We start from the raw sequence: 27,259 nt of genomic DNA, 5'->3' as shown, positions 1-27,259 counted from the left end.
CACAAACACAGCTAAAGCCTTATCTTCCTCCTGCGCTCATCTACCTCTGCTCAGAGGGCTGCAGGATCTGGCTCTGATGGATCCCACACACACCAAGGGGTTCAATCCCCTCTCCTGGACAGTTATCAGCTCACCTTGGGGATGGAGATGTTGACCCATCACCTCTGCACTGCCCAAAGACATGGGTCCCTGTGCTGGCATGGCTGTCCCCTGTCTGCTCATGAAAGCAGAGCATCCCAGAGCAGACACTGACCCTGCTCCCCTCCTTCCCACCCCAGCCTTTCCAAGAGCCCTCCAAGCCCACAGCTGAGACCTGCCCTACCCTGCTAACTGTTCTAGAGCTGCCCAGCCACCCATGACCACTTTGAAGGCACATCCCAGGACACCTCTAACTCAACTCCCAAGGCACCAAAAGGTTTTTCTGCCACACAAAACCATGTTGGGAAGTGACTTTCCCCCACAAATAATGGAACACATCAGGAAAAGACAAGAGTATCGTGACCTGCTGCTACTCAGCACCCTCCCAGCCGAGGGAAGCAGGCTCCTGGTCTGTTCCCTTGGGAGGTCTTGTCTTAAATTAAGATCAGTGCAAGTCCCCCTGTTCCAGTTAAAATTTAATAAAAGCATATTCAATAGGGAGTGGAAAATAAATAGGCTAAAGTCAGCTCTCAAGTCCAAGAGTGCACAGGGACATGAGGGACACTTAGCTGAAACCTCAGTTAATGTGAACTTTGCAGCACATGGATTTATCACTGGAGTTAAAGAAGTTGTTTTGGTTTGTGGCTTTGTTCTGTTTTCAAACACTTACTCTGCCAAATTTGCTCCCCAGTATTAGGAGGCAGCAGGTAGGAGACACCCAGATCCTGGCACAGCCCCAGCATGGGCCTCTGTGGAGCTACAAAAATAAACAACGGAGAAATGGGGCTCTGGCCCCAAAACCTTGGAAATCAGACAGTCTGTGTCTGGCTGAATGGGAGGTGAGGGGAGAGCACTAAACCTTGCAGGAGCCTTGGAGAAAGCAGAGAGGGAGGCAGAGGGGGTTCAGCCCCATCTGTGGCCCCTTCCCACAGTCTGAACATCACTTGAGGCTCTGCAGTCAGCTCTTAGAGAGGATGTGAAGGGCTAAAGTGTGAGAAGGCCAGGCTGTGCTGGCTGCCATGATCACTCTTAATTAACATGTTGCAAACACATTCCTTACCATAAAAAGCCAAGGAGCACATGGAGCCGTTCCCTGCACTGTGCAGTGTTGGACAAAGTCAGCCTGGAGGGGGCCAGCAGCTCCTCCCGCTCCCACCCCAAGGGAGGGGTGGCTCAGCCTGAACCGTGCTGCTGCTCCCAAAGCAGGTCTGGCTGCTGCAGGGGCTGCTCAGCAAGGCTGAGAGCCTGTCCAGCTCCCCATGTTCATTCCCTGCACAGTGGAGAAGCAGGTGCTGAGGGAACGGTTAGAGCCAAGGGTGAGTGGGAGGCTGGATTTAAGAAACAGGGTCTGGATGGCTCAGTTTTCCCTTTAACTCAGGGAAAACGAGGGTCTTGATTCCCACCTGCTACCTCCTTCGGCTCCTCGTCACTGCACAGCCTGCACAGCCACCAGCAAGCTCAGCTCTCAGTCCCCAGCTGCCTCTTACCTCCATTCCTTACTCCAGATGCAGCTAGGGCATCCCTGGGGTAGAAAACAACCCAACCAGCTACTGGTGCTGGTAATGGAGAGCCCAGAAGGGAGCAGGACATTTTGCATCCCATCTCTGACTGCATCTCCCCACCAGCCCTGGTCTGTACAGCTTTCCTGGGGGAACAGGCTGACAGCAAAACCCAGAAATGCCTCTTTTGGCATGGGTCATGCAGAGGCATTCCCAGAGTCTCTGGAGAACAGGATGTGGCCTTGTCCCAAACCCTAAAGGATTTCATGCATTTTCCACAGGCTCTGGTTGGCACAAGAGCATCAGCATAGCGAGGATTCCAGCTCCTGCACACTAAAGCTCAGGTGCTCCAGAAATGCTGCAGGCAAAGCTCCCTCTTCCCTCCCCTGGCTTTGCCTGCGACCGTTCCGGGTGAATTGCCTTGCCCTGGGATCAGGGGCAATAAAACATATTTTACAGCTCAGCCTGAATTCCACACACTCTCCTGGAGAAAGAAACTCATATCAGACTGCTGCAGTGGCAGAAACACATCCAGAAAGATGGAATCCAGGTCCTTCTGGTGAATGTCAGGGTGTGTATCCAGCAAGCTGGACACTGCACACAACACAAGCCAGCAGCACTTTGCTTATGCTTTCCAACACTGTCTGGCGCCAGCTGGCCTTTGGAGGCTCTTGGAGCTGGCAGAGGTGAAAAACAGTGAGTGCTGAGGTCTCAGGTGTCCTCAGACATTTGAGATCTGAAAGCAGGAGGGAAGGTCCCTGCAGGGAGGGCTCTGGGGTTGGCACTGTGAGCCTGCACAGTCAGACACATAGGAACAGCCAGGTGGGGAGGGTGATCAAAGCTGGAACTCACACCATGGTCCAGCTCTGGGCTGGACAAGCCTGTCCAATCTGCTGGTTTTCAGGCATTTGTTACACCAGGTAGTGTTTGTAGTGTTTCAGACCAGGCTGAGGAGGAAGAGGAGGTCAGGGGTTTAGAAAAGCCAGGAGCTCCCTGAAAAACATCTGTCTGAGGAGGCAGCAGCCGAGGCAAGAGGCTGGGTCGGCCACAGCAGAACCTGCACTAACATCCAACAGCTCTGCCACTGCTGGGCTAATCAGACACCAGCAAATACTCCAGCAAACACAGCTCAGGTGAATAATGGATTTGCTCCAAATTACAAAGCAGCAGCTATTGTGAGTGCTCCTCACTCTATGGAAACCCTGTATTTCAAGTGTTACAGACAAACAGTGGAGCAGCAGCAGGAGAGAGGGAGGTGGGAGCAGGAGGTGCCTGGCCAGAGACCACAGATACAAAAGAGGTGTTCCTCTGAAAGGCTTTGGTGCAAAGCTGTCAGAGTCCAGTTCCTGTATCAAAGCCTGCCAGGATTGCTCCAAGGCATGTGGGAGAGCACTTGCTTCACACATGATGCCCATGGGCTGAACAGAGGGAACAGGCTTGGATGCTTGCAGGGAAGAGATGCATCAGATTTAAGAAGACAGGAGACAAAGGAAAAAGAGGGATGGGAGGAAGATGCTGAGCAGAAATCTGCATGTACACTTCTGCACATGCTCTGCCTCAGGTCGAGGGGCAGCACTCAGCCAGGCCACCACAGAGCTCCCTCTCATTTCCCACTGCTCTGTCATGACTCCAGACTGCCTTCACCCCACCTGCCACTGCCTCATGAAGGACTGAGCACTGATACAGGGGCAGCTTGCCAAATTTTGGGTAAAACACCCTGGTGCATGACTAGCCTGCACCACCACGGCCAGACACCACCACACCCCAGAACTGGCATCGCAGCCCATCACTGAACTAAATAACAGTCAAGAGTAACAATGTGAAAATCCTTTGGGATCCTACAGAACTGAGATTCCAAAAACCCATCAGGGAAGCATGTGGCACCATGTGGAGCTCACAGCTTCCTGCCTCAAACAGAAGGGCTGTATCCATAAGGTTAGGAAGGTTTTTGTGTGTTTTTCTTTCTTTTTTTTTTTTTTTTAAACACACTCTCCATGTCTGCTGCACATCAAGGCATTAACACAAACCCAGGTGAGAAGATGCCCAAATGTAAGAGCCCACATGGCAGACTTTGCCTTATCCCGTGGATCCGGAGCAAAGACAGCCAGGAAGGAGTGTTTCCACAGGTTTATAAATCTGATAAATACAAGTATAACACCCTGCCCACCACAATGGGGCAGGGGAAAAGGGAAGGGAGTCCCAAGGGTTGCTGAGAGAGCACTGGCTTGTACTTGGCAGCTGGAGAGTTCACGACAGCTGGAAATTTATGCTGATGTGTCAAACAGCTTCTCGATCATCTCCCCCACCTGGTCAACCTGGTATTTGATGTACTTCTCAGGGTTCTTGGTGAAGGGCACGTTGCCATATCTGCAAAGGAAGACAACCCCAGGTGACAAATGACTGTAATGCAGCAAAGAGACCCACTGGCCTCTCCTCTGTCACAAATTAGCTCCACTCCAACACATACCACCTGAATCTGACAGGGTATCCTGTACAGAGCAAGTGACCTGGTTACCACTGGTCTCACAAGTTTTACATGAGCAGGCCAGGGGGGCTCAGAGCTTTGTATTCACTAGAACACCTCTGCTCACCCTGACTGAAGAATCGGGGTGACAGCATGTGTCTGCAACTGGTAGAGATCAGCTTGGGCATGTTTGAGTGTGCAAGGTAGAGAAGCTGAGACAGGACAGCAAGGAAGTGACTCAGCTCAGGCTACACTGGGCCTCAAAAACCTCTGTAAATCCACAGAAGAGAGGACAGTGTCACAGGAGGCCTCACCTGTTCAAGAAGGCACCATAGGTCTCTTTCACAATGGTTTTCTGTGCCCGGCGGATTTTGTCCCGTTGCTCCATGTCTGGAATTGCCCAGGCCTTCTGGATCTTACACAGCTCCTCCAGCCCATCATTAAAACCCTGTTCAAAGTAAAACTTGGTGAGCATCTCATCTCCACACCAAACCTGATGCTCTTTCCCTCTGCTGCTGATCACCAACAGTTCTCCTCCTCAGGCAGATCTGTCTGTCCCAACCAACCAGGGGATCTTCTTAAATCATCCAATACCTCCTTACCTTAAAGCGCTCCTTTATCATCTGCCTCTCCTTGTCCTTGAGCTGCAACAAGGAGGGAAATGATTTTATTTCATCTCCAGGAATAAATATCCAACATCAGTGCTCACCCACAATTCCCCATCCAACCTAAGTAATATGCAACCTACTTGGTTTGGATTCCCTCTCCTAAAGTAGCGAGGAGAGAGCTGCAGAGAGCAGCACACTCTACAATCAGCAAGTGGCTTTCAGCTGAAGTAGTTTTAACAAGAGTAATTTTCATCCAGAACAGACATAAAAATAGACTTTATGCTTTCAGCCCTTTCCAAGGGAAGGTCTCAGGGTTTTGCAAATCCAAAATAGAAGCATGTGAAGATATAAGAATGGAGGCAGAGATTAAAAGACTTGGATGAATCTGGGGCAGGGGAGATCAGAAGGCACTGCTGCTCTCCATCTTGTGCCAGCCACAGCTTTCACTCTGCAGAGCGATACTGGCATGAGATATAAAGAAGGTTTCTGAGAACTTTTTAATATGACAAAAGAGAAGATGTTTCTAGCAATTTCTGTCATCTCAAGTCCATTCTTGCCCATCCTCTCACCTTCACTCCTGGCTGAAAGACAGGCAGGTTTCTCTCCAAAATGTAATCTGTTACCTTCAACCAGCTGCATGTGAAATGAGATGGGAAAGAGGCAAAGAGGAGTTACTCATACCTCACCAGAGCTTCTGTGCCTTCACCCATGACCCAAAGGCCAACTCAGACAACACACACTCCAAAACTTTCCACAGTGACCTCTTCCCAAATTAGATTAATTGCTTGAGAACTAGAATAAGTGGCTTTGGTTTTAGACAAGTTTCTGGTTTAGGCTAATCTCTCCCACTGCTCCAGCAGCACTGGCTGCCAAGGAGCTCCCAAACCAACCAAACCAAGGTAAAAGCAGAGGATGTCACCTGACCTGCGCTGGTATGTCTGGATCTGCTGCTCGATGAGCTCCCGGTAAGACCTCTCGGCTGTTTTCTGTGTCACGGCCACCAACTGGATCAGCTCGGACCTGGAAGAGCAGAAATCCTGAGGAAACACCTGAGCCAGCTGCTCTCCGGGCTGCCCTCAGCGTGGCAGAATTTCAGCCCTCACCACCAAGTCCTTCTTTGCCCTTCACAATAAAAGGGTCCTTGAAATGTGCAAAAGAAGTGACTCAAAGTCACTTTCCAGTGTCCTCAGTCCTCCAAAGATCAAAGGATTCTCTACAGCCTAAAGTGTCTCAAATGCTTCCATCTCCCACTCTCGTGTAATGTGATGTTTACAATACTGCAAAACTTTCAAAAAGGCAGTTTCAAGAACAGAAGATAAAGCAGATCTGAAACAGGCTGGCAAGTGAATGCTCTTAATACAAAGCTCTGCTCCAAAACCAAGACCTGGACTTGAGGGAGATTTACCCAGACACACCCACTTACTTCTCCAGAGATTTCAGAATGTAGTTGTAGTTGTTGTGCAGAAAAATGGCACTCAAAGCTGGGTCTTCATAAACCTTGGATTTACTAAGAAGGTTAAGCTGCAAGTTGCCCAGCACTTTGCCTTTAAGAAGGGAAAAACAGAGAAAAGGTTTTGCACTGGAACTTCTCATTACTGACAAAACAAACCAAGCTGTGGGCCCACAGCAAAGTGAACAGCACAGCCCCAACTGCCTGTACAAAGGGTACAATCATGTGTACTTAACAATCCTTACACAGATCTTTCTTCAGCAAGTCACCAAAACCTCTCTGCAAACTATTGCCTTCATTGCACCTGGCAAAGGAGCCAAGTGAAGGAGAGTCCACGGGGCAGGAGGGGGAAGGTGAGCAGGGTACTCACAGATGTAGGTGCTGAGCAGCCGCCTGCTGAACTCTGAGCTGTAGCTACTGGCTGAGGAGCTGGTCTCTGAAAAGAGAAGAGTTTTAGGCCAGTTAACATGCCCTGAGAAGGGGGGGTATGTGTGGCCACTCTGCCTCTATTCAAACAAGCCTCATCTCTGTTGCTATGGAATTAGTGCAGAGCTCCCATCAACAGCGAAATTAGCTCCTGTTTCAGAGCTGACTGTCAACAGCTCATCCACGGTGAGGGTGGGAGAGCTCTGCACCCCTCAGTCCTTGTATCTGCATCAAGTGCAGAGCACTCCACCAATCTCTCCTTTTCTTCTAGTGCTCAGAGGACACTCTTCTGATCAGAAATAAAGTCAAGAAACTCATCCACCCCATCATTCCCCCACCACCTGAAAAGGGTCTGTAAGCACTAGAAATCGGCAATCAGAGAACAAATAAGCTGCAGCTGTTAACAACAAGCACATAATAGTAATTGAAACAAGCAGAAGGGCTCTGGAAAGCTTCAGCCATCCCCATGGTTGCTGACAGGACCTGCCTGGCTCTGAGGGGGACTGTGCCAGCATGGGAGCTTGCCCTTACAAGCAGTGACTCCGGGTTGGCACATGCTCCTCTGCCTGTGCATAAGGGATGGCTTTCTGCCCTCAAGGGCTTGTGGGCATGGGGCCCAGGGGACACGTGGGGTGGCCACCTCCTCCTGCCCCCACCAGAGAGTTTGGCAGTCGGGCCTAACTCGGGTGGTCCGAGTTCACAAGCACCCCATGGGAAAGGCCTCGAGGCTCCTGTTGCTGGGAGCTGGACAATACGGAGCCGAGTGCGCATGGGATAAAGCACGATCCCAGCTGGGCCAATGTGCTACCTGTGCCAAAGAGATTCAGTGCCATGAGAGTGTCTTGAGCCTGTTTCAGCTCATGTGGCATCCCTCATTGTCTGCTGCTGACAAAGCCCTCCCTATTCTCTCCGGCCCTCTGGCAAGGATTACCTACCCTCCCCTTTTCCCCCTCTTCAATAACGTGTTAATTTATTTACCACTGCTGGAGGATAAAGAATTAACATACATCACCAGAGTCCGAGGCAATACGAACAGGTACGTGTGGGTAAGTCTGCTTACCTCTGGGATCTAAAGGAATATTGTATGTGTCCCCAAGAACTACAAAGATTAGGCAGAGCAGAGAGAAAAGGGGAGGGAGGAGAGAAAAGAAATGCAAAGTGCAAAAAGACAGGTTAGAGACCACCATCCCTTTGAGAACAAAGCAGATATTAACACAGAGCAGCCACAGAAAGGCACACAGGAGAGCAGGCAGGAGTCCTTCCAAGGCCTCAAATGGAGTGGAGATCACAGAGGAAAGGCAGAGTCCATCCTCCTTCCCCTGCTAGAGACATTGTTTGCTTTGTTACTGGTTGTATTTAGCAGGATACCTCATTCCAAATCTGTTCAAACCCTCTTTCAAGGCAAAGCTACCTCAAGCCTATGCTACCTTTTCAATCAGCTCCTAAGACAGATCCCCACTGCACAACAATACGTCAAGACTTCCAAACAACAGCGCTGGGGACTACATGGGGATACATTTGATTTTTCCAAGAAAAAACTAAGACCACTTCTTTGGCCAAGGAGAGAGAGCCAAGGCCCAGGAGGATCTGAGCACATTGAGCTTGCAGGTGGAAAGGACACAAGGCAGTGGCTAGAGGAGATGTGGCAAGAAACAGAGACATTGAGTTAATTTAGAAGTGGCAGAAATTTCCAAGGACGAATTTGCAGATAACAGTCTGGAGGCAGCTCTAAGCTTCCCTATATCTCTGCTTCAAAGGGGCTCCCTAACCCTCTCCAGCCTGTGCCTTCTCAGGGCCCAGGGCCCCCTGAATCTCCATTCCTCCTCCTCTCCAGCCTGCTCTATTCCAAGATACCTGAAAGCAGGAGCTCTGCCAAGGTCAAGAGCTCACTGGAGAGCTGAGAGCTGCTGCTCTGCACAGAACCAAAATCACACTCCAGCTGATACACAGCAGCATCCTGCTACACAAGGCAGCAGCTCTTGGCTTCTGATCTAGGCATTTATTCCTGGAATGAGTCTCTTCAGCATCCTGGAGAGCAGAGCTAAAGCTTGTCTCTCTGATAGGGCACATGGCACACAAAGAGCTCAGGAGACCCAGTTTGCCCATGGCTGGATGCTAAGGAGATTCTTGCTGCTGCTGTTGTATTCTGAGCTGAGGAGCAAGTGTGGAAGGCCAGCAAAGAAACTCTGCATCCCTTGGAGTTCTCCAGATAACCAACTATGTGGTCATGGCAGACTGGAGGACAAGACAAACCACAGGGTGAAGGACAGGAGGAGAACAAGCTCACAGTGCATGTTGAAGTTTGATTATTTTAAGGAAGACATCCAGGTAATTTGAGGAAGGAACTGCATGCCCAGCCAAGCCCCATGCATGTATGTACCTTGTGATGCCAGCATGGCACCTGCTGTCTCCTGGAAATCCAATAATTGCTGTAGGAAAAGGATGGCCTGGAAGCAAGGAAGGGAAGTTAGGAGCAACCGACATTGCATCTCCTATGCTTTGCTATGAAGAATCATGAAGGACCGCTTGCTCCTCCACACTTAAAACCTCCAAGAAACAAATCACTACACTTCTTTGAGATGGTGAGTTTTCTAACACAGTCACCCATGGCTGAGCCAGGGTCACCAGCTCATCTTGCCATGGAAGCCAGGTAATTATTTAATTGTTAATACCACAACAGCTTAACTTGAGAAGTTTCCCTACTGCTCTTTTTAAACCCTCTTCAGAAGCCATTTTTCACAAAGGATGGTTCAAATCATCATTACTTACATTGCTGGTGAGTTCGTGAACTGTCCCATCTTTTGGCATGTTATATTCCTTGTCTGGATCATTCTAGGAAGGGAAGAGAGAGACATATGATGAGCATGTAAAAAAAGTGAAGACACCTACAACACAACTGCTGCTACAAGTGAGCTGAAGGCTTGTTTATCCAGCCTCTCTCAACACCCGCAGACCTGGCTCTTGCAGTGCCATCTCCTGGTGCTCAGAAACCACAGCTCCCACACACCAGCAGCTCAGAACCACAGGGGTTTGTTCAGCATGTGACCATCACACCTTCAGCTCACCTGCCCAGCAGTGCATTCCCCAAGCCCACCTTACACAGGGACAGCTTAACATGAGTCCTCCAAAACTTTTCAAGGCAGCAGTTTTCCTTTCTTTTTTAAATAGGATTAAATTCTGAGATTGATACTGATACCTGCAGAGGCCTGGAAGCTTATGTCATATTATTTATAGTATGCCTGTTAAGGGTCTTAGGCAGAGGCCTCCTGTAGTTGAAACCAGCACCAAGCATTTGGTATTTGAATATCCACAGTGATTCAACAGGTTCCTGCTTTAGTCAGAATCTGCATAGTCTCATGGAAAGATGAAAGCTAAACTAGGGGTTCTGCTCAGAAAACCTCTCTTCCAAGCCTGCCAGAGACAACACTGAGGAGAATCCTACCTTAATGTTGTCTGCAAACTCTTCCAGTGCCTTTGCACCAGTGGTCTCCATGGAAGTGATCAGCCCTGGCAGTTTGTTCTTAGTACCTGCTGCAGTTCCCTGGAATGGTTCCACAGATCAGTGAAGGAAAACAAACAGTATCTGAACTTCCAACCAGCACCTACCCTCCCTCATCCCCCATCCCAGCATCTCATTCTCACTTTTCCATATGCCAGAAGAATATTTACAGCACCATCAACAACACATGAAATCCTGCCAGGCAGAAAGGGAAGATGTTGTGACCCTAACAGTAATTAGGACTTGCTACCTCTCATGTTTTGTCTTACACATTATCTGATACAGGAGATTGGTGCATCACAGCTGGAAGCAGATGGAAAGGAGCCTTGCTAAACCTGGGTGCCATGACTGACACCTAGGGAACCTTGTAGCATGGTCCAAGCAGGCTTCCCTCAGAGCAGCTCAATAGTATCAGAGTTGAAACATCTCAGAGGCCACGAAAACAGGAGAATGATGTAGGTGGTCCATCATGGGGTCAGAACCTGAACTGCTGCTGAGAGATGCTGAGTTGCTGGTTCACCACCACAGAAAGAAGCAAGGTGCATTTGTGTCACTTCCAGTCCATGCTGGAGGACAGAAGCAGCATGGCTTTGCTAAAAGCCACTGGGATAATCCATTTCAAAAAGTTCTCCAGACAACCCAAGCCACAGGAGCCTTTCCAATCTCACCACACTTACCTGCAAAACCTGGTCAAATTCTGGCTTCATCTGCTTAAGATGCTTCAGGATGGGGAAGATTGTGAGCACAGCTGAGTAGTCGTGTCGGATGATGGCTTTCCGGGCAGCTGAGACAATGTTATCCCCCTCCATGATCAAGTTATCTAATGACTCCTGCAACAAAGCCACAGACTCAGGAGGAAGCAGCACAACTTTTGCCCAGGCAGCACAAGGAGGACACATGTTACAGATGCCCATTTGGCTGATGGGTCATTTATGATACCAGTGAAGAACTCTGAGCATGTGTTCCCTGACCCCATTCCCTGAACAGGTCCTGGAGGACAACCCCAGCATCCCCTACAAGAGAAGCAAAACAGAGAGGCTCAACTGACCTGGATGAGAGAATCAAAGGTCTTCTTCTGGTGGTGCTCTGGGACAATTTCTGTCAGGAGCTGGTACTCGCTCTGGGCCAGTTTGACAAAGGCACTGACACAGTGGATGTAGGCGTCGATCTCGATGTCGAACACGTCGTCCCTCCCTGCAAGGGCAAGAGGGATTTCAGAGGGAACAAAATCCACACTGAGCTTCCAGAAGCTCTGCTCACTCCAAGGCTTTGGTTTACACAAGGCTCTTCTGGAAAAGTAGGCTCTGGCTTTGCACCCATCGGTGTGTGAGAACAAGAGCCGTCCTCTCACCGCACCTGCCCTGGGTTTGTGCATGGGAAGCTCTGCATATCCTGCAGGAAGCAGGAAAAGTCATCTGCAGTTCAGGAAACACGCATCAGGACACCAGCTCTTTCCAGCCTCATGGCAGAAGGGAAGTTTGGAGCTCTTCTGGGATACAGACTAAATTTAATCAAGGGCTTGAACACAGAGTACTAAACTCAGGAAGGTCTGAGGTGAATTATTCAACATCTCTGCTTGTATTTTTAGAATTCCTTATCTCCATCCATCATGCAGATGAAGAACTGCCATTTTGCATCAACGTTTCTGGGAAATAAGGGCTGTCCTGGAAGGCAGCCTCTTCCCACAGGCAGAAAAGGAAGATAAAAACCAGGCAGATGAACATTTACATCCTATGAAGCAGGAATATCAGCACAGATAGGTGAGTTATCTGCCACACAATGCTGCATACAAATGAGTCCTAGACTACAAGTGTCTTGGAAAAAGATCCATCAAAGATCCTACATGGATCTTTGTGCCAGTGTGATACAAAGGCTGGCACTAACTCATGCCAACCCCTGCTGGATGTGTCTGCAGGACAGACACAGACAGACACTATCCTGCAAGACAGTAAGATGACACAGAGAGGCCTTCTCTAAGCTATGGGCTGCTGCTTCTCTCCTCACAGCAACTTTTGATGGAGAAAGAACCAATTCTTCCCTACGCTGACAGGTCCCTCAGGTTGATATTTTAAAAGTTCTGGTCAGCAGAAAAAGGTGGTGTGCTTTTACAGACTGCCTACAGTGCTATGGCCCACTATACTGTAACGCTGCACGTGATCTCTTTCCTGTTCACTTTGCTCCACCACCAAACAGGCCAGGAGCCACCAAAGTGCCCCTCAGCATGGCCTCAGTCAGTCTCTGGTTGGACAAAGTTGGGGCTCCCTGTCTGAGGGCTTGGGGGGTGTGTGATTAGTGGGAGTGAACTCTACTGAGAAGAGCCAGAGCTTCTTAGCCAGAGGAGGCCCATGCTTCAGGACTGCCCACGGAGACGAACAGCCACTGGCTACAGAATACCAGTGCAGCATGCTGGGAAGAAGGGATGGATGTTAGCCAGCTCATTACGGAGTGACAACACGGTACTTACCCGCAGCCGGCCCGTGCTTGTCGCTCAGGGTATCGCAAAGGTGTTTAACTCGTAAATCATGCTCATGACCTAGTGAGATGTCAGCCGGCACAAACAGAAGGCGCAATTTATCCAGGGTGGTTACAGCATGGATGCTCACACTGGGCTGGATGCTGCTTCAAGGCTGGCTTATTGGACCTGATGGACACCATTTTCCCTACACAGTCCCAGGAATGCTTCCTGACCAAATCCCTTTGTTGGGCTATAGCGCAGCAGCAACCCTTTGAAACCTGATGAGAAGTGCGAGTTAAGTCGTTTGTTGGGCCACAGAGTCCCTTGAACCTCCTGCCTGAGTTCTGAAGGGGATTGCAGGCACCAAGTCCAATTTGTACCCACAACCATTACAAATCCAAACTCAAAACCCTGCTCAGCATGAGAATTTTCCCCCAAATGAGTGATGCTAGTCACCATCTGGGATTTAGGAGACTACAGCATAGGTGCTGAAGAGAACTGCTTTGGATGCTTACATAGCAGGAGGCAGGAATTTCTTATGGATGCTTTGAAGCAAATGACCTCTTCTCCCTTATCTGGCACAAATTCTATGAGCAGAGGAGGTCAGAACGTGGAAGATGGCCATTTAGGGAGGTGTACAGGAACAATACACTGGCTGTGGTCCAACACTTCAGCATCAGGTTTGGAAAGGTCACTAGGAAACTGAATGTCTTGAAGTCCAGGCAAAAAGAAAAGAGAACAGGAACACCACAAGCAGATGTCAGCAGAGCAGAGCTTCCATTACCCAGGTGGCTGTGGTGGGTCAATGTTAAAGTAACACCCCTCTCCACCTCTACTCATGTTTACAGACACCTTGAAATTCGGACACTAAATTCAGAAAAACAATTTGGCTCTCCAGCATCTCCTTGTTTCCCCAAGGATAGCTGTACCTAACCAATGCTGTCCACTAAGCACTGGACTAATGGAAGCCCCACCTGGAAAAGCAAGACTGATACACAGAGAAAGTCAAGGGTGATGTAGCTAGAGCTGTGATTACCTTCCATAGGAATGAGGTTAGAGGCCCCCTTTTTCCCATCTAGACCATGCTGAGAGTACTGTTTCAGAAGGTTCTGAGCCTTACGGATCGTGCCTGTCACCAGAACCAGAGAGAAGAGACAAGAAGACCTGGAAAATGAGTGAAAGAAAACAAACCCAGAACACCAGCCCTCCACCAGCATCACCTGGGCCCAGCAAGAGGACGCTGGGCACCAATGAGCATGCTCAGTACAGGAATGTGAACCCCAAAATCATGTTCAAGTGTGCAGATACAATGGCATTTCCAGACTGTTTCCCTGCTTTCAGGCTGGAGGCATAAATTCCAGCCAGGTTACAGAACCAGGGAGTGCTCGAATCAGTTTGGAGAGGCAGGTGAGAAACACTGTCACAGAAGGGAAGCAGTGAAGCTCCCTTCCCTCTTAATGGGTCTATTTAAGTTGGTACTCTGCATCCAAGCATACAAGGTCTGTTGCTTCTCCTCAGCTGTGGAAGCAGGGCTTTGCATATGGACAATTCCTGTCTGGCAACACACTGCCTGCTCCTCGGAGCCAAAACCACAGCCACTTGGTAAGAGGTGCCTTTCCAAGGGGTATTTTCTGAGCATAATCAATAAAGACCCATCAGGAGCCCCACAGCCAAGTCAAGGAATGGTACAGGAAGCAATAAAAGGGTGACAACCTCTGGGCTCTAGGGAGCAATTGCAGCAGCAATTCCCATCCCAGGAATCACAGAATAATGGATGCTGCCCACCCATGTCTAACTCGCATTAAGCCACCCTAATCCCCAAGGCACTTCTCTTCTAAAGAACCGCAAATCAATTAAAACCATGGAAAAAAAATAACACTAGGTTAAAAGATTTATACTTAACGCACACAAAAACCAGACAGAACTGAACAAAAGGCAATGCTGGATATACAGCTAGAAAGCACAAAACAAAGCATTAATGTGACAACTGAAGACTAGGCAGTGTTTCCACATTAAAAGGTTAGTCGTCATGCAACAAGCTACAATTACCACAAGCACACGGACACCCTCTCACAGCAGAGCTTTGCTGTTGCCTGCACAACAGGGAACTGGAAGTTTTGGGAAGGCAGAAGGAGCTTCCATAGGAGACCCAAATGAAACAGAACCAGGCTGAGTAAATGAAGAAGCCAAAAAGTAAAAATGAGGCTGCCAAAATTAAGAATCATTCTTCCGCTACAAAGTAATAAATACTTCAAACATGCAGAAAATCCCTACTCCCATCAGTCCCTGGAAATGAGTGTTGGCTGCCCAAATGCTGAGGGGAAGCACAAGTACACACAGCTGCAGAACAGCATTCTGGGATGCAGGACAGCTTCATCCCATAAAGGGATATATGGCAGGGGAAAGGAAACTTCAGGTTCCCCTGACAGTGCATCTCTAGTGGGGGAGAACAAGAGAGAGCAGTTCCCATTAAATTACTGCCTTAAACTGGTGCACTTACTAAATAACAGAGCATGGTTCCTAAGGCATAAATTTTCACAGGCAACATTTTTCTTCTACCAGTTCAGAGTGTTCTCAACCACTTAGTAAAGAAAAAAAAGTCATATCCATAAAACACATTCTTCTAGCGGGAAACTTCTCCCCTCCAGACCCACACCTGGGAGGTGGGCAGACTTACACCCTTGCTGGCTGATGCATTTGCTCCTAAGCTTCTGCCATATGATCAAATGAGCAGCTGTGCCTCTTCTTCCAAGTTTCCCAGTGCTCTTCACACCCCACATTTCCACTTCATTCTTAGCTACTTTCAGAAACCTTAAAAACTTGGGCTCAGTAAGCTCCTCCAAGCAAGGAGGGCTGTGGCAAGCTGTGGAGAGATGCACTAAGTTCTTCCTTACTGCTGTTCCCATGGCCCAGCTGATGCAGAGCAGCTCAACCTGGGTACTGTTTTTCTACCAGTTCTTTCATCTTTCCCACTTTCAAGCATCCAGGGGGAGGGGAAAAATAAAAAGGAATAAAAAGAGAGGGTAAATTGGTGTGAAAACCAAGCAGACAGTACAACTGCTGCTGCTGTCAGCAGGGTCTCACTGCACAGGTATGCAGGCGATGTCTCCACAGCCCACCCCTGATGGTTTCTTTTTCTTTTTTTCCCCCTCTTTTTCTCAATTTCAGGGGATGAAATTATGCTGCATTTTGTTTGCAGAAACACAATTACCTGTGTTTACTGACACACACCGAGTGTTGGGTGTCCATGGGCATCACTTCAGTGCTGCTGGATCCCTCTGACTTAGCATTGTAATTAGGTTTTAATGGATTCTAGTGGAAGCCAAATGCTTTTGTTCCAAGATTGTTTTCCCCTATTAGGCAGCTCCCTAACCAAAGGGGACTCTGTTGCAGCTACTAATGAAAACATCACATTCAATCTAGGCAGTGATCAGTATGGGAAGCAGGAATGGGCTCTTTATTGTCACTCAGCCTGCCTTCAAGTAGCACCTCACTACTAAGCCAAAGAGGTAACTAGGTAAACTGGAGCATTCAGGAAACTGGAAAAGGGCTCCCCTACAGCTTGTAAAGAGCCATAAAAGTAAAACAAAACAAAACAAAACAAACAAACAAACAAAACAAAAACAAAAAAAAACCACAACAAAACAAACCTGAAACTTTTGTTTCTGTGGCCTAGTTGTTAAATAAAGTGGCTTCTGGGCATACACGAAGCACAGTTTTCCTACGTGTTGTCCTGTTTCTCCCTTCCATTAGGCAGTGTTCCATCCAAGCAGCAGGGAACATCCTCTTTACTTAAGCACCAGCTGCAGGAATCTGTATGAAACCAGATAAAGCTCTCTCTGCCTTTTGCTTGTAGGCAACGAGGTCAAATGGCCCCATCCTTCTCAAAAATGCAGAGCTGCTGAGCTACCTGCTGCTCTCAAGCCAACAAGAGAGGACAGGGTCCACAGGCATCACAAAGAATCTGTATTTTATGTGCATACGTTTGCAGCAGGATGATTTCGGAATCTGAACACACCTGCCCTCTGAGACAGACTGCTTGACATTTCAAACAGCAAACTAAAACCAGAAAAAGCCCACGAATTGCTTCATCTGTTCAACTTGACTTGACAAGTCACATCTAAGGGGAGAAAACTCTGCTTTAGAAGCATCTCCAGTAGTCAGATTTTAAACTGCACGTTGTACCAACAGGAGACAGCACAGGGACACCAACAGATAAAACAGGAACAGAGAGATGAAGACCCTCTGAAACCACATGTGGATATGGAGCATGTTCTCTAGAATTCAACACAGTACCTAGGAGGGTCTCTGCCTTGTTACCTAATACCTCACCTTCCTTTCAGCTTTAGCCTCTCTTGTGCTTTGTTTTGTGGGTAAAAAAAGCTATAGCACATCAGATTTAGTTTGTTATTTACCCCTTGCAATAGGTTAAAGTGTGCATTGGGGTGTGCACTGGGATATTCTTATTTAAGGACAAAGGAAATCAACTCACTTGTTGGAACTGTGAGAAAACCCCCTTGTCTGAAATCCAAACTGGCAGAACTTTACTTACTGAAATAAAGTAATAGAAAAAAACTGTCTTTGTCCATAACTGAACAAAGACTAAACCCAGGGGACTCAAACAACACCAGGTAATATTGCTCTGAAGAGAGCCAGTGCCAGTGTGAAGGGGGTGTGAGACCTCTACCTCAAGAGCTGTCCTTGAAAGCTGATGGAACTGCAGAAAAAAAAGGTGAATCTCTGGTCAAAGACGACTTTTTTCTCCATTTTTAACTTCACTTAAGTACAATTCAGTAGCCATAAGAGATGGCTGGTGTATGAGGTGTATCCACCACTGTCCTTCAAGAGCTACAGTCTGGTTCTCTGTCCTTGTTCACGGAAGACTGGAGACAAATTAGCCACTATTTTTTCTTGAGATTAACAATAACCCAATGGATCATTTGAAGTGCTCTTTCCTTCACACACCATCACCTCTGTAAGTGCATTCAGGCCATGCTCTGTGCCTTCTACCTGGCCCATCTCAGAAAATCCAATTAAACTGGGAAAAAGACATGAAAATCTTCTGGCAAATTTACAGTGAGACATTCACCACGACAAGTAACTCTGGATGCCCAGATGCATCCACTTTGGAGAAGTCCTTGTAGGGAACAAACACCTGTGGCCCTCCAACATGTGGGCTCCTTTCTGTACTCTCTATGTGATCATCCAAGATCTGAGACTCATTAAAAAGATTCTAGTGATTCTTTTTTTTAATCTGTCCATGAAAAAAAAAACCAACTAATCCATTCCTGACTCTTTACCTAGAGCACAGGGGAGATGTTACCATTTGTCAGGCTGCTCAGAAATGTTTGCTGACCACACTGAATGCATTGCAATCAAAACACAGCACATCTTTTCAGAATCAGGGGATAACTGAGAATTGTGGACCAAATCTGAAGCATCTGCAACCTGAGATCCCCACGGCTCAACTATAGATCCCTACTGGCACCTTTTAAGTGGCTCAGTGTCTCTGAACCCCTTATCAGAGGGTTCTCTGCTGACAGGGGAAAATTCACTGAAATTCACAGTTGGGCTGCAGTTCACAGATCAGCTTTCAGGAACAGCTCCAGGGCACAGCAGCAATGGCACAGATTGATTTTTAAAAGACCAGAGGGGTGATGTCTGGATGCCACAGCCTTCCCCAGGCAGCCCTCCCTCCTCGAATATCACAGGCACACCCTCTGCTTTAGCAAGAAGAGGCCCAGCAAAGCCTCTCCACACACAGAGCTGAAGAGAGTGAGCACCAGGGCCAGCACACACACACATAGACACACATTACCTGGGATGAGGACTGCATTCACAGCAGGATTATAAAAATAAACACAACACAATTAAAATGGGTATTTCTTCTTCCTCCCTTTCCCCATCCCATCCATTCCCACTCCCTACCCACATTTCTTACTGTTTTCCTGAACCCACTAAGAGTATTTGGACAACACAGGAAAAAACAGTAGGGAAGGAGAGTACTGGCCAGGTAAACTCACAGAAATGTGGACTTTTCTGACTTGATTACTCTTACAGATGAGACAACAGGGTGCTGGGACACAGAGGGACAATATCCCTGTGTTGCTGTGGGAGATATGTGCTGGCTTTTGCTGGCTCTCCTGGCCATGCTCCCACTAGATGGCACATTCCAGAGATGGGAATTCCAGCTCTGCACTCCTCTACACCAGAGTGACCAACCTCACCAGCTGCAGAAAACACAGCAAAACCTCATTATGAGGAGAGGAGGAATAACTCATCAGCCACATCCATAGCTCTTCCAAAGACAGGCTGAGGCAAGAGCTTTAAGAGCCCTTCCAAATTCAGACAACACTGGATCTCACTTTTGCAGGCACCTACCAAGGCCCCATCTCAACTCCTGACTCCTTACTTACCTAGCACAATAATAATTTAATAATAGCTAATGATTAAAGTGATGTATTTTATCAGATATGAGCTTTCTGTGTGCTGTGACACAGACTACATTCCACATTCCAACGCTGAGAAAGGTGTTCTCAGATCAAATCCTTTTACAGCCCTGTAGGGTCTCTTTTTACTCATCTCCTTTCTCAAGTCCTTTCCTCTCCCTCTACACAGGGTCCCTCTCCTCCCTTTACAGCGCCCAGAGAACAAACCTGATGGCTTGACTGACAGACAGAAAGTGCCTGTAATTCCAGTGCTGAATCCAGGGCAGAGAAGAGGTGTTTATCTCCAAAATCTCAGCCCTGCTCCTGTCCCAAGAGCACATTTTTAGACACAGAGGCTTCCTCAGCAGTGAGAGGGCCTGCAGGTGTGTGTTCAATGCCCAGTACAGTGATCCCTCTTCAGGGACTCACCTGGTCTCTTGATTGGCTTTTTGGTGGGGGTGTCCTTCCTTTTGTTCTGGATGGCAGGGGAATAGGGCACCCCAGAGGAAGAGCTGTTCTTACGGAAATGGTCTTTCAGCCCCTTGATGGAGCGGTCGAGCTGGACAGAGCGGATTTGGAAGTAAACAGTCATGAAATCTAAGGAGACAAGGCAGAAACAAGATTATAATTTAATGAGGTGCTCCTCAGTTGAAAGCAGAATACAAAGTGACCAACAAAATATGCTCTGTGTGCTGGAGTTGCCTTTGATCATGGAAAAATTCTTAAGAAGCTTTTAAGGATGTTCATCGTACTTGGTAGGCACAGTAATCCCCACTCAGGAGTAAATCACTGAGGTGGGGGGTTTTCTACGAGCTACATGTTGCAGGAAACCTATACTTTCACATACAGGTCCACAGTGATTCACTCCCAAAGGAAAAGTCAATAAAGGAGTATAAGACTCTAGTCAGACCTTGCTGCAGAACAGGAAAGAAGAGACAGATACAGACTGAAGGAAGTCCGTGCTGTTCTCCCCCTGCCCTTGGTCACATCACATATGAAAAGTTATGCCCACAAATATTTCCCAAATGGGATAAATGACCAGTATCTTGCACATTTATAAAATCTGAGCACTGGATAGCTGCAGCTCCAGTAGAAGGCATTACAAATGCAAGTGCAATGGATTTCTGCTTCACGACAGAATATACATTGAGATAATTTGTGCTTTATTTACACAGCTCATTCTGAAAAATTCAACTGACAAACCATCACTTCAGTCTCACTACAAACACTAAAACCAGCAAGATCTTGAGGTGATGGAAAGACTGAACTGCTCACCTAAAAGGTGCCACTAAGGCAGTCACTAGTCCTGCCAGTGCCGCCAGGTGCCCACAGCAGTGACTCATGGACTAGTGGCCACAGCAGAGGCTTCATGGCTGAAGGGGTGTGATGTACAAGCCCAGCTGTGCAGGGCTACACACACAACCCTCAACATCCCCCTTTTGGTCTCAACCACACGTGGGAAGTAGTGGTAAGAGATAGAGCTGCAAGGGAGCACCTGTACAGCACCACCAACCTTGATTCCTGCCATTCTCCACCAGCCAGCCAGAAATGCGGATGATGTCGTGGAGGACACTCTCCGGGAGGTGCTCCAGGGACATCTCCTCCTGTGTCTCCATTTCATCATCCCCGCTGATCAGGTCCAGGATGAGGATGGGTGGCACTGGCTTGGTGTGCCGTGTCATCAAGCTGCGGAACTCGGACTCCAGGGATTCCTTGCCCCTCTCAAAGAGGGATTTCTGGCACAAAACAGCAGGACAGAAGCTCTGATCAATCATTCACTTCTGTAAGCAATCACTCGAATATTTCTGCATAAGAACATACTTTCTGCAGCATTTCTAACCACTGCCAAGTGCTTCATGCTTCAAACTCCAACCACACCTGTATCTGAGAGATACTTAAAGGGAATTAAATAAAAAAAATGTTTGGGAGTCACTCAGCCTTCAAGTGGGATTTAAACAGATCACCCATTCTGCTCAAGCAGTTGAAGGACTGACAAGAGCTACTCAGGAGGAGGTTCAATCAACTCCTCCACAGGTGTAAGATCTGCTTCCAGAATTCCTCCTGGCACAGTGCACAGAGAGCAAAACACCAGGAGCAGAAATGCTGCTGAGGACAGGCTTAAACAGGAGCCAAAGCGATGGTTCCTTCAGCTGTGCCCAGACACCACCTTCACCAGGCAGCAAACCCACAGCCCCTCACAGCAAGAGGACGAGCAGCAGAGCTGTGTCTGTCCCTCTCCCACCCATGCCAGGTCCCAGACCCACAACCTACCACACGGTTCAGCTCCGGGCTGTCCGGATTGTTGTCCTGGAAGTATTCCACTGCCTTCTGGATTTTGTCCATGCAATTCAAGTATTCCTCCAACCTCCCAGTGGGGCTAAAAATAAAACCAAAAGTAAAAAGCAGTGCCCCACAAAGCAAACAAAGAGGATAACAAGTACCAGACCAAACTTAGGATAAAAATATAACAAGGAAAGTTTCAATTTCCTTTTCTTCACCTAGGAGGAGATCATGGAATTCCCTTTTGCCTCCACTCAATGCCTCAGCAGAGTACCCAATCCATGCAGCAAGTGCAGAAGGACTGCTGATGGACAGCACATAACTCTCAGCCTTGCCCTCCTCTCTCAGACAGGCCCTGATGGGAAGGCAAAGGAAACTGCAAATCCCACCCCAGAGAAGAGCCACAGAGCAGGCTCCAGAACAGCTCTGGTTCATCCTGGATGCAATGACAACACTGGTGGGCAGGAAGAACCTTTGGGAAAAGGGCAGAGGAAAACAGACAAGCCACCAGTGCTCATGAGATTCACGTGGCAGCATGTCTGCACATCCTGGAAGGGACACCAGTGCACAGTCTGAGCTGTCTTTATCCTATGGGGATGGAGGAAGGTCAAGTCAGTGTGGACTGAGGGTGGGGAAGGAGTGTGGGAAGGGTACCAAGCACATGAGGATGAGTGTGTGGAGTCAGCTCCCCTACCTCTATCCCAAAAATCCAATAGGATGAAACTCCCCAGCAAGATCCAGCTGGCTCAACTCACCCTTCCTTTATGATCTTCTCCGTGTCTTTGGCCACATGGTAGTAACTGATGACGTGATCCAAGCAGGACAGGGTCTTCTCCACATTCTCCTGCAGGCGCTGCAGGTTCTCTGTCTGTTTGTGGACTGGGATAATCGAGTTCTCCAACTTCATCAACCGACTTTCAAAGGAGGACAGGATAGAAACCTGCACACCAAGAGAGAAACCAACATCTTTCCTACAGATCCATGCAGTGGGGTACGAGTTAGAGAAGGTCAGGGACCTTCAGGGCCCAGCTTCACTTTTTGGGCTCTGCTACCAGTTTTCCATGGCTCCTTAGCAGCTGTTTCCACCCCTCTACATCCTGATTTCTGTTAACAGTCACAAAACAGATCACCTGACACACAGAGATGGGCCAGTCCTGAATTAAATGTTTGTAAAGAGCGAAGATAATGTTCCAACATAGTACTAAGGACAAGCAAAATTTTATTTGACAGGGGAAAATAAATCCACAGGAATTGCTTGGAGGTGCCCCATGCAAAAAGAGCAAAAAAAAGCACAAACCAGCAGCCACTCTACTCCACACCACTGAGACCCAAAACTGAGCTGCACAACACGAAGGTTCAGGATCAATATAGTGAGAACCTACTTTTCCATCACAGACATTTGGTTTTAGAAGAGGACTGTGATATTGCTTCTGAAAGGTGGAAAGTCATAGTAAGCTCATAAAAGAGTACCTCAGTGTCATCTTTTCTAGGCCAAAATGTAATTCCTAAAAGATTCCCTCCTATGTTATGTTTTCTACACTTCTCTGGTGCTGCCTCTATGTCTTTCTTAAAGCCCTGAGCCCAAAACTGGACACAGTATATAAGCTGAGGGCTTATGAGCAATTACAGAACAATAATTACTCCCTACCTTTGCACAGACAACTCCCAAAATAAAACTCCAAACAAAACCTGAATTTATGAAGCAACAACACGATGCTGTTGCACAAACTAATCTGAGGTCTATTAATACCTCTTCCCAAGAGAGGGGACTGACTGTGGTTGAGGTGAGGCCAACAGCTCACCTGAGCCCTCCTCAGACCAGCAGAGCTCAGGATGGAGGCATTCATCAGGTTCCCCCTTTGCCCAGCCACTGGAGCAGAAAGTACAAATTCAGAGGAAGTGGTTCATTATTCCACATCCCTCAGATGGGCACAATGACAACCTTGAAAACTAACAAACCTAAGAAATTAAGAAAAGTAAATCCAGCCCCAACATTAGGACCTCCTTACCATGTTCTTGGTGAGCTGGTCACTCTTCTCAAGGCTCTCTTTGATAAAGGACAGAGTTTCTTCTTCCTGTCAGTAGGACGAAAAAAACAGTCTTCAATCCTGAACACTAAGCTTTTAAGTCACTAAACATTACACATAGGTTTTTACAAGTCCTGGCAAACACTGCAGCAAACCATGTTTGGTCTAATGCTGAGGACACATTTTAACAAGCCACCTCTTAGCAGAAATCAGAGCAAGTGACCCCAGTGGGGACACATCATGTAATGAGTGAGGTTTTTATGGATTATTTGTTTCCCTTCAATATCACGAGCACAATATAAAATTAACACCTTCCAGACCACACACTTCCCTGCCACAGCACAACACGGGTGTTGCACTGGCACCTTCCAAAAACCCTACACGGGGCAGAGAACTCAAGTGGCCAAAGCAAAGCAGCAACCAAAGCCAGCCAACTTAAAGGCTGGCTTTAAGTCATTAAAGCCCCAATATATGGAGAGAATAGCAGCCTGCAAGGGCTGTTTTTATGTCACCTAAACCCAGATATAGAGGTGGAACAGAAGCCAGCAAGGCCTGGTTTTAAGTCACCAAAGCCCAGAGATAGAGGGAGAACAGCAGCTAGTAAGGGTTGATTTTAAGTCACCCAAGCCCAGATATAGGGGTGGAAAAGCAGTCTGCAAGGGTGGGTTTTAAGTCACCAAGGGCTGGTCTCCCAGGCTACATCTGAAGAGAGAGCCCGCAGATGCCCCCGGGACCGAAGAGGGGGCCAGAGATACCCCCTGCACCTAAAAACCAGGTCTCAAAGAACGGGAGCAGGGTGACGAGGCCCTTGGGGGTCCCGGGTCGCCCCCAGGCCCAGTGGGGACCTCCAGGCCCAGCCCCGTCTCCCCGGCAACGCCACGGGGATGCGGGCCTGGGCCCTGACCGCAGCCCCGGCAGAGCCTCCAGCGGGTCCCGAGCTCAGCCCCACCTGCTTGAGCTTGTCCTCGATCTCCCTCCGGCGGGCCGACACCTCCTCGCTCGGAATCATCGCGCCGGGGCCGCTCGGCCGCTGGGTGCCACCGCGCCCGGCCCGTCACCGCCCCGCCGCCATGATGGGCGCGGCGAGGCACGCTGCGCATGCGCCGGCAGCCCCACCGCCATCTTGAGAGTGGCGTCGCTTGAGGAGGGGCCGGGCTGTAGCAGAAGTGGGTAAGGCGCATGCGCGCTGCTTTGCCAGCGGCCATGTTGGGAGTGGCGGGAGGGCTGCGCCGCCATCTTGGGAGTGGCGAGGTGGGTTAAACAATCACAGACTTAGTTGGGTTGGAAATTGATCTGAGAACATCGAGTGAAACGTGTGACCCAACGCCGCCTCGTCATACAGACCATGGCGCTTCGGGCTGTGTCCAGTCTGTCCTTAAACACCTCCAGGGACAGTGACCCCACCACCGCCCTGTGCAGCCCATTCCAATGTCTAATCAGCCTTTATGTGAAGAAATTCCTCCTCGTGTCCAATCCAAACCTCCCCTGGCGCAGTTTAAGACTATGTCCTCTCGTCCTGAGCGTGGCACTGTTGCGTAAAATTTTCTTAAGACAGGATGTTCTTTGATGTTTGATCTTTGTGTACTTTCAAGCCTAATCACCAAGAAGGGGGACTTAATCAGTGAAACAGAGAGCAGCTCACAAGCTCTAAGTGATGGTCAGGTGTTAGAAAAACAGACTATTTGTTGGTAGAATTGCCTTGTTAGGGTTTAGGGCTTGACATGCTTCAATAATCTCAGACCTACAGGGAGGTTAACAAAATTTGGGAATAAAGATGTACTGGTGATAGTGGACACAAAAAATGCAGAATTTAAGGGCCTCAAGGACATTTGGCAGAATCCCCAAGACAAGGAAGAATCTAATAAAGCCAACTCAGCAGCTGAATCAGCTCCAACTCAATAAAAGTTAATTCTGGCAGAGGGAGATCTTGACCAGCAACCCATGGCCACCAACTCTAAAAAAGAGAAAGACTGAGCATGTGGACTAATTAGCATGAGAAGTGAGAGAATCATTAATCAATAGAAGATAGGATGCTAATTAATGAGAGAACTATGTAACTTGTAGCTAATGAACACTAATTCCTTTGTTTGCTCATACATATAAATAGTAAAATAAATAGTAAATTGATAGTTGGTGTGTTTAATTTGTGGAATTCCACCGAGCACCCAGACTTGTGCAACTTTGAAATAAATAAACAATGTCTCAGTATGCAATTACTGGCTTGCTGCACACCAGGTAACGAGTCTGATTTTTGTGCACAACAGATGTGGAAGGAGATTGCAGGGGTTTGAGCCCAGGGAAATGATATTATAGAAATCTGAATATGAATTACGGAATCATAGGCATTTTGCAGGAGTGCAGGTTCACCCAGCCCTGTCCTGCATTCAGTTTCTAGGGAGATATGTTATCCCACAGGGAAGCTGCCACCTGTTCCCTCCTGCAGCACAGGTGGGCAATATGGACAGGTGTATCACACACACTGCAGGCTCTGCATCCTCCTAAACCACATCCAGCCTGGAGCAGGGAGCTGGCTCTCCCAGTACCTGCAGTCCCAGCCTCCCACCTTCTTGTGCTGCTCCAAGGAAAGGCTCCTGCCACGCAGAGGGACCGGCATGTTCCCATCTGTCTTCCCCTTGTCAAACCACACCAGGTTCTGGAAAGAAGCTGAAACAACCCAAAGGAGCTCTTTTGTTCAACAGCTTCAATGGATTTCATAATCCACCCTGTCCACAGGTGTGCCCAGGCTCTGGCTCTGTGAGGGGAGACGTGTTTTCTCTGTGTGATATTGCCTGGTTATGTTTTGTGGGGACACCTGATAAAGGGGTTCTTGAGAGTATAAGAGAGAAGATCCCTGTCCAGGCTCAGCCCCCCACTGGGCTGGTGTGATTGGGAATTGTTTTTTCTCCCTGTACAGCAGAGCCATCTCTTTCCTTACAGCATTCCATGCTCTTTCTGCCAGCACTCACCCCTCATTCAAAGGGCAGCCAGAGCCAGAAGAAAACCTCCCCTCACTGACTCTGGGGAACAGTTGTGCCTGCTCCCCCCCAGTAATGCTGTTTTCCTGTTGAAAAGCCAGAAAAAAAGCTCCCTCACCCCTCATGGAGTGGCAGACCCCTCAGAGCAAAGAGGGTGAGTGGGATAGAGGCAACCACCTTATATCCCAGCTGCTGTGTAGGGTCGTAAAGGGTGAATAAATGTACAGAAAATACATCATATAAAAACTGCTGGACTCTGCAAACGTGAGGTGTAACACCACATCCAAGAGGAAGCAGCAGGAAAAAAAAAAAAAGGCTTTTGGTCAAACGTAAAGAGTCAAAGTTACTTCGGTTAAAAATGAAAAACAAAGGGTAGAAACGCTGCAGTTTGAACGTGTGTTAAAATAAGGTGCAAAAGGGCGCAAAGATCTCCGGGCTGTAATTCCCTCCAGCTCATATCTGGCTGTTTTCCCAGCAGCGGGTGCAGCTGGCGGAGCGGCAGCTCCAAGACAATCCCGGTCTCCTTCCCGCCGGAGCTGCCCTGGCCGCGCCACTCTTCCCGCCCCGCGGACCGCGGGGTCCCCGCACGCCCGCCAGGATCCATTCCCGGCGCCAAAGCTGCTGCCCGGGATCAAAGACTGATGCTGTGACACAGCAGTGACCGTGGAGGAATGCTGAGTCACCTCTTGCTTCCCACTCCATGAGGCAGAAGAGGGGAAAAAAGCCTCTTTTTCTCCCCTGGAGAAGGGATTTTTCAGTCTCAGCACGGGCAGAGAAGGTGGAAAACCTAGACAACATGGATGAATAAGGATTGCATCTCTGCAATGCTCATTTGGGTGTGGGCGTGCTAATAAAAGATCTTACGAGTCCCTTTTACAGCATTTGCCAAGCAAAACAGATCCAAATGCTCTGAACCCCAAAACAGAGGATCAGATCAGAGCCCAACCTTTGGGGTGTGGAGACCACGGGGTTCAAACAACATCATGGCCCCGTTGTTCAGCAACAGGAGT

At 48.4% G+C, this 27,259-nt stretch overlaps 1 protein-coding gene across 12 annotated transcripts; it reads right to left on the bottom strand.

Annotated features, from left to right (window-relative positions):
* Nucleotides 1–3,749: 3,749 nt before the first annotated feature.
* Nucleotides 3,750–24,405, bottom strand: EXOC7 (exocyst complex component 7). Of its 12 annotated transcripts, none has more exons than XM_032706590.1 (22): nt 24,224–24,405; nt 23,257–23,322; nt 22,003–22,187; nt 21,239–21,344; nt 20,481–20,703; nt 19,397–19,564; nt 18,358–18,369; nt 13,576–13,668; nt 12,549–12,617; nt 11,133–11,278; nt 10,762–10,914; nt 10,028–10,126; nt 9,355–9,417; nt 8,966–9,032; nt 7,646–7,684; nt 6,530–6,595; nt 6,133–6,253; nt 5,634–5,729; nt 5,279–5,342; nt 4,704–4,745; nt 4,416–4,549; nt 3,750–4,004 (listed from the first exon to the last, which is right to left on the bottom strand). In XM_032706590.1, exons 1-22 carry the CDS (start codon nt 24,281–24,283, stop codon nt 3,902–3,904), a joined length of 2,175 nt encoding a protein of 724 aa, XP_032562481.1. In that variant the 5' UTR covers nt 24,284–24,405; the 3' UTR covers nt 3,750–3,901. The 12 variants fall into 12 exon arrangements, with proteins under 12 accessions (XP_032562481.1, XP_032562490.1, XP_032562483.1 ...); XM_032706599.1 differs by lacking the exon at nt 24,224–24,405 and adding an exon at nt 24,039–24,154; XM_032706592.1 differs by lacking the exon at nt 7,646–7,684.
* Nucleotides 24,406–27,259: the final 2,854 nt, after the last annotated feature.

The sequence above is a fragment of the Chiroxiphia lanceolata genome, chromosome 19 (assembly GCF_009829145.1).
Source record: "Chiroxiphia lanceolata isolate bChiLan1 chromosome 19, bChiLan1.pri, whole genome shotgun sequence".
Taxonomy (NCBI): Eukaryota; Metazoa; Chordata; class Aves; order Passeriformes; family Pipridae; genus Chiroxiphia; species Chiroxiphia lanceolata.
This window is presented reverse-complemented; position numbering and strand designations above follow the sequence as displayed.

Coding starts and splice junctions, on each gene's coding strand:
- EXOC7 (XM_032706590.1), bottom strand. CDS start 24,283: ATGATTCCGAGCGAGGAGGTGTCGGCCCGCCGGAGGGAGATCGAGGAC. Junction 10,127..10,761: donor AATTTGACCAGGTTTTGCAG/GTAAGTGTGGTG, acceptor GAACCATTCCAG/GGAACTGCAGCAGGTACTAA. Junction 5,343..5,633: donor ATCCAGACATACCAGCGCAG/GTCAGGTGACAT, acceptor TTTCACATGCAG/CTGGTTGAAGGTAACAGATT.